This window comes from Acanthisitta chloris, unplaced genomic scaffold, assembly GCF_000695815.1.
Source record: "Acanthisitta chloris isolate BGI_N310 unplaced genomic scaffold, ASM69581v1 scaffold6702, whole genome shotgun sequence".
Taxonomy (NCBI): domain Eukaryota; kingdom Metazoa; phylum Chordata; class Aves; order Passeriformes; family Acanthisittidae; genus Acanthisitta; species Acanthisitta chloris.
Genome location: NW_008660935.1, coordinates 7,730 through 14,464, shown reverse-complemented (window position 1 = coordinate 14,464; position 6,735 = coordinate 7,730). Strand labels below are relative to the sequence as shown.

The window sequence follows — 6,735 nt, the reverse complement described above, 5'->3', positions numbered from 1 at the left end:
TCCAAAAGGTGAGATGAAACACAGAAGAGCTGAGTTCCTGAAGCAATCTTGTGTCATACTGCCTGATTTTTCTAAATAACTGCAACAATTTAATTTTTAAAAAAAATTTTAAAAGCGCATTGCAATGTTCTTTCCTCTAGCAAGAGTACGAAATAAGAACACCAGGCTGGATAAAGATAAACCCACATCGTGCTGTTTCATTTAATGCATTTACAAAGTATGTTTTCAGGAGCAATTAAGCCTTCCAGAGCATAAACCAAACAAAAATAATGAAAATCAGTCACCCAGAGTAAATTGTCAATCAGTGTAACATCTTCTGGGAGTCTCTTAACTGAACATGCATCTTTCTCAACAAGATGAAGTCTAGGTTAATAATAAGCCAATGAACTTATTAAGTATTCTCTTGCACAAGAGGGAAGAATAATTTTCTCCACAGCAGTAATTATAAGGCTAAGTACCATATGCAGGATGTTAAACTAAAGAGTTGTTGAACTTCCTTTCAGCATTAAAAATCTATGAGGCAAACTATTTGGTTACATGAATAAACACAACACACCTGAAATAAACTGTGTCACAAAACAACATCAACACTCCAATTATCTTTATAAACCACTGAAGCCACTGACATACCCAGAAAGAACAACATTAAAATGAAATAGAAACACAAGAGCTGAACACAAACAGATATTTGGATTCACTTCTTCTCCAAATGGTGACTGTATACTCTCTGATTTCTCTTCCCATTGCATTCAGTCAGTGAAACTTTGCACACTGCTCCACTCGTTTTTTCTTAACATGATTCATTCTATGTTAAATGAAAGTATTTCAGAAGGCTAATTAACCTACTTAAAGTAATCTAATCTAGTTCGAGGCATAATAATTTCCAGAATATCTCAACTTACCAAGCAATGGTTTTACCCAAGAGAGTGACATACAAAGCATTGCAAGTTGTGGCAGAACGACAATGTCTCTCAAGCTTCTTCTCCTACAACATTTTAAATAAAATCTGTGAACTGAGATGAAATTAACCATACAAATAAAATGTTCAGTTTGACAAAAAAATAGAAGTTCTAGATATGCTTCTATTTGTAATATCTAAAGACTATGACATGGTAAGTAGTGCACAAAATACTGCACATTTTTCTAGCTATAGGAGCATATGAATTTAAGATGAAGAATTAGGATCTAACATTACATCTCAAGATGAGGATTACCTTACAGAATCTGTCTCCAAGGTAAAGGTAAAATGCTGTTTACCCCACTCTGCCAATCATTGTTACAGTATTATACAACAATAATTAAACAATTTTTTAAATTAGTAAAACCTTCTAGTATTCCAAAATTAGAGAACACATGGCACAGCAATATGTGCACTGCACTGTTTTTGTGTTAATAATTAATGTTTTTCCATCTGTGCTCCAGCGCTATGAGCCATGAGCTAAAAATACTCAAACTTTGTGCTATCTTAAGCAAAAGTTTTTAGTTAGCTAAATAAAATACTTTCTTTTGGCAGCTGGGATTATTTCATCGTTGCATGTTTTCGTTAAAAGTCATACTAGAATAAGGCACATTAGAAGAACTGCAACAGACATACCTGCTCTTTAGTCAATTTAACGTTTGCAGAGTTACATTCTGCACTAATGAGAGATTTAACATCTTTGGAATTCAGTGGATCAAGATGAAGAGTGGGCCATAACCTTTGGTAAGAGAGAACAAAGTCATATTCAAACCTTATTAAACAGCACACAAAAGGAAAAAAAAAAAAGACATCAGAGTTCCAGAGCTTTTTAAAGATTTATATCAAAGCAGTAATTGAAGCTGTTCCCTGCTACTATGAAATTCTAGTAATTTCAAGTCAAATTTCCACTTTCAGCCTTAGCCTGAACCTACATCATGGTATTGCAGTTCTCGATGTGCATCTGACTACATTTAATATTGCCTTTCATATGGTCATGTGGATAGATCCATCACAGTAAAACAAAAATCTGGTTTCCCAATAACTAAAATCTGACATTGTAACTACGACAGAGAAGCTTTCCTTGTCCTCAAGTCTCATATCAAATCTCCACATCCTGGAAAATCTGCCTGTTTGCTCTTCAATGAGTAAATGTAATTTAAAATAATAATTCAAACTCAGGCTACTTTGAAACACTCCAGAAATATAACATACCTCCAAGCCTGTGGACACGTTTCTACATTCACTGACACAATCACTCTCACGTTCACGGGCAGTGGATCTATCAGCCACTTCATGTGCTTCTCAGCTTGCTTAAAAACAAATTTTGATTGCTTAACATAAAGACTGTTCAAAACAATGCCAGAAGTTGATTCATTTCATTAACTGCACAGCTCAGTAAAAGGAGTCTCAAATTCTCCAGTGTCCTTAATAATTGTTCATGATCTGGGTCTTGAGACAGTGCTAAATAACCCATTTATATGTATCAGCACGACTGTACACTAAATAAAGCAGATAGAATACTATTGCTGAAATGTTCACCTCATAAAAATTAGGCTATTTAAAAGCCTAATAAGTGAGCCCACAGCCATGAATCTTTGGGTAAGCAGTGTAATCAGACTGCTCAAAAATTAAGGTGTTAAGATACATTTAGAAGAAAAAAAAACCAACAAAATTTACCTACAAAAATAACTCATGCACTTTTGACAAAACTGTTTTCAGTATGTGCTCTTTAGAGAAAAGCAAACAATATTTCTGTTACATAGCTATACCTGAAGCTGTTACAATAGTCAAGATTTCCTTTAGGCTAACAAATGGCAAATGTTTTGAAACCATACCTGTATTTGGTCAATAGAATCAATGATTATGATAATGCTGCCTTGATGGCGTGCAGAAAGTTTTTCCAGCCAACGGGGAAACTCTTCCAGAAGTTTAGCTGGATCAAAAGTCAAAGGTGACACTAACCAAGAGTGTTGCATAAGCTGCAGAATTACAAACAAGAAATTCTACCTTAAAAAACAGCTAAGATAGTTGAAAGAAGTCCTGTAGACACAAGAGGAAAAAAAACCCCAACAACAAACCAAAAAAAAAAAAACCCACATGATTTTGGGGCAATTTTTCTAGTCAAGTTCACACAATATTCTTTCCTTGTAGTATATGTGGAAAGCTGGCATATGCAGAACAAAGAATATTTATTGAACTCCCTGTGTAAATTCTAGAGAGACAACATGAGTCTACACAATGGACAAGGAATTTGGAGACTTAAAGGACTTAAAGTTGCACTGGCAAAATTCTAAAATACATGAGAAAATTGCAAGGAGAGCACACCTGATTTCATTTTTCTAAAGGTTTCAGTCCTGTAAGATCCCTAGTGCCAATATGTGATGGAAAAAGAAAGCTCAGACTCTGGCATAAAAATACTCCTCAGTTATTCCCCACATATCTAACACACAATAAAAATAAATTAATATAGAAGAAAGCCTAGTCTAGGAACAAGATGGTGCCAACTGGTGAATACAGAACACATACACAGAAGAGGTACCACCTGCCTCTCATTGGCCAGATGGCAGGGAATTTTGGAAGGAGCTTATATGGTCTTATAAAGCATCAGTATAGGTCACTGGAAACCTAACTGCTAACGCTAATCTACTCTGAATATCCCAGAGATGCTATTTAATTGATCTACGTTCAAGGTACAGGATCAGACTCCCCCCATTCCATAATGCCTCTTTTCATAGACTCACAGAACGGTTTGGGTCAAAAGGGAGCTTTAAAGGTCGTCTAGTCCAACCCCCCTGCAATGAGCAGGCACATCTTCAACTACATCAGGTTGCTCAGAGCCACGTCCAACCTGGCCTTGAATGGTTTCCTATTACATTTGTATTATTCTTCACTAATGTAGAAAAATCTGGAGAAAACTGTACCTTTTGCCATACACAGACACACACACTGGCACTTTCCAAAGAGTCAGTCATGCAATGCAGGGTGTATGACACAGCATACCTTTAAAGTAAGGCGTTTAATTATCAGTGCAGACTCTGAACTAGTAGACATGGGCCTCCCAACAAAGTGATAAAGAATCAGAGTGTTTGGTGAATGCTTCTGTTGCAATTGAATCCTAATGATAAAAGACAAGAAAAGAAAAAAGAAAGAAAAAGAAGCATTTAGGAGATCATAATTTTGCTAATATATCTCAAATAAAAAACGTGAGTTTTGCTCAAGGAGATAGAGTATCTGAGCTAGAGGTGTGCCATGGTTATCTTACAAAATACAATTGATAATTCTTGAGCTGTAATTGAACTTTTAACGGCAGATTCCATTTTGGCTTCACCCAGTACTGACAGCCATTAACAAGTGTGCTTCCTGGAACTGGATAGTCACACCACTAAGCTTTTAAGAAGTAATGACACCATCAATTTATTTTTATGCCAGCAAATTTTGTCATAGCATACAAGTGACCATAAAATGTATTTCTATGATAAATCATTAGGTCAGATATTTCCTTTCTTTCAGTTTAAAAGACTCCAAAGGATTCCTCTTGTGTATCAGAGAAGGGCAGCATTACTGAGCTACCAAAACCACACAGTAATGCTGTGCAAAATCAGGTATGTAGGGTGCTGCAACTGGAGTCAGGGAGATGCTAAAAGCAGTCCAGACAGAATGAGCTACTAAGTTATTACAGATCTTTCCAGGATGCTTCAGTGTTTTGTAAATGCTCCCACTTTACCTGTAATTAAAATGACACGATGTTTGAAATGCAATGGAAACTTTTCATATTAGATTTCATTCATATAACAAAAATTAAAATTTAATCTACCATTTTGACAGAAGCAGAGATTTCCCAGACCCTGGTCCTCCTGATACAAGCAGTGGTGGAATTGGTGCTGGTGCTGCTACTAGGTCATTTAGACGTTCAAAATACTACAAAAAAAGAACAATCTTTATAAATAATCCACTGTTTAAGGGAGAAATACAGTGTCTGATATTGTAAACCACTACATTCAAAATGCATGTACTGACTTATTAAGGTAAAGGAGTAACTACTGAAATGCCATATAACAAATGGAAATTAATGCTCTAAGGAAACACTCAAACCACAGAATTTATTGTATCTTTAAAAAAGAAAGAGTATAAAATAAATGAACATTTTTTTCCAAACTCTATTTAAAATAGAACCTTCAGTGCTAATAAACTGAATTAGTGTTACTACAGTAAAGCAATGGAGTACTATGTTTGCTCAGGCTTCTTGCCCCACCGTTCCCCCAACTACTCCATTGCACTGGATATGGCTGCCAGGACAAAGACATCAAAGTTGGCCTCTGCCATGAATGACATTTTGAGGCATTAAGCACAGAAAAGAAGGATTTATTTCACTGTATGAATGCCCCAAGAATGTTGCAGCAGGGGTCAGGCTGAAAAAAACAAAAAACACCTTTCATCTGCTTGGGAGAAGTAATTTTGTCTTCAAAATAAAGAGGAACATTAAGCTAGACACTGGTATTTTGTCCTTAATGTTCTATTATCTTATTGCTCTAGAATGTAGTAAAGATGGTACAATCATCCAAATCATCACCAATATATGAGTAGTGGAGTAAAAGAAAATGTTGCGCTAGTAAAATTGGGTTACTAAGTATTTAAATACATTAACAGAGAAAGTGCAGGATTATGTTACATTATAACATCAAGGAATGTGGCCCAAATAAGCTGTTGCACCACACTCAGTGATGACTTCAATGTTTATCTTTCTACACTGATTACACCTTCCCTACATATAACTGCTCCTGATACCCACAACTTGAATGTTTTTAAAATTTTATGTCCAGTAATGAGTGAGTACCAAACTATTCAGCAGCTACTTTTAAATTTCCTATGTTCTTCTTACATGGCTGCATGATAAGAAATCTTTTCATTAATCATCTCCTAAAGACCTAACTTCAGGTGTCAGGACAGAGACTGGATTTCCACACAGCAAAAGAAAATTAAAGATTATAAAATAAATTGAAAAAAAAAAAAAGGAAAATAAAAAAGAGAAAAGAAAGACATTCGGAGCTTTTTCTATTGGCAACCAAAGTCTAGGAGGACACCCTGCTCCTGGCACAGTGTTGTAGTGCTTTTCTCCAGTGCATGCACAATGAGTACTTCTTCATCAATGTCATTCAACAACACACAAACTGGCATCTCTCCCAGAAAAGAAATATGCCACCTATAGAAGACATATGGTTTCTTCTAGTGTAAGGAGTGATAGCCTCAAGGATGCTCTCAGAAACAGCTTCTTCTGTAGAAGTACATCTTGCCTAACAAGGGATGGAAATGAGTAATGACTTTCTCTCATCCATATACTTTTCCAATGTACTTACTTTCTCAAATCCCAGCTCACATGTTGAATTAGAGGCCTGCTGAAAGGCTTCCATCTGTTCTTGTTCATCGTGTGCATCCCACAGTACATCACCAAAAACTTCCTCTTCAGGAGCAGTGGACTCTTCCTTATTACCCGAATCCTTGCCTTCTAGTTCTGTCATTTCACATCCCAATACATCCTAAGTAAAAAGAAAATTACATGGAGAGAACATCAACTACAATTCTTAACAGTACAGGCACATTTGTTGGTAGTCTCAATATGAGTGCAGCTCTACTAACACCAATATCTCATTTGCTTTTAGGGTAGCGGAGAACATAAATAAAGAAGCAATTAGATGAAACCAAATTAACTCTGAATGCACAGGTCTCAAGACATTGGTTTTAGTCTTCTCTTACTGGAAGCAACTCACCACAAGGAAGAA

At 36.0% G+C, this 6,735-nt stretch overlaps 1 protein-coding gene across 1 annotated transcript in view; it reads right to left on the bottom strand.

Annotated features, from left to right (window-relative positions):
• The window catches only part of NPHP3 (nephronophthisis 3 (adolescent)), a gene marked incomplete at its 5' end in the record, with an annotated part of 24,635 nt that overhangs the window by 10,174 nt on the left and 7,726 nt on the right, over nt 1-6,735 (bottom strand). The window contains 7 exons of the mRNA XM_009070013.1: nt 903-985; nt 1,595-1,697; nt 2,171-2,268; nt 2,794-2,937; nt 3,959-4,073; nt 4,773-4,876; nt 6,313-6,492. Coding sequence (XP_009068261.1) covers nt 903-985; nt 1,595-1,697; nt 2,171-2,268; nt 2,794-2,937; nt 3,959-4,073; nt 4,773-4,876; nt 6,313-6,492 — 827 coding nt within the window. The remainder of the gene's footprint in view (nt 1-902; nt 986-1,594; nt 1,698-2,170; nt 2,269-2,793; nt 2,938-3,958; nt 4,074-4,772; nt 4,877-6,312; nt 6,493-6,735) is intronic.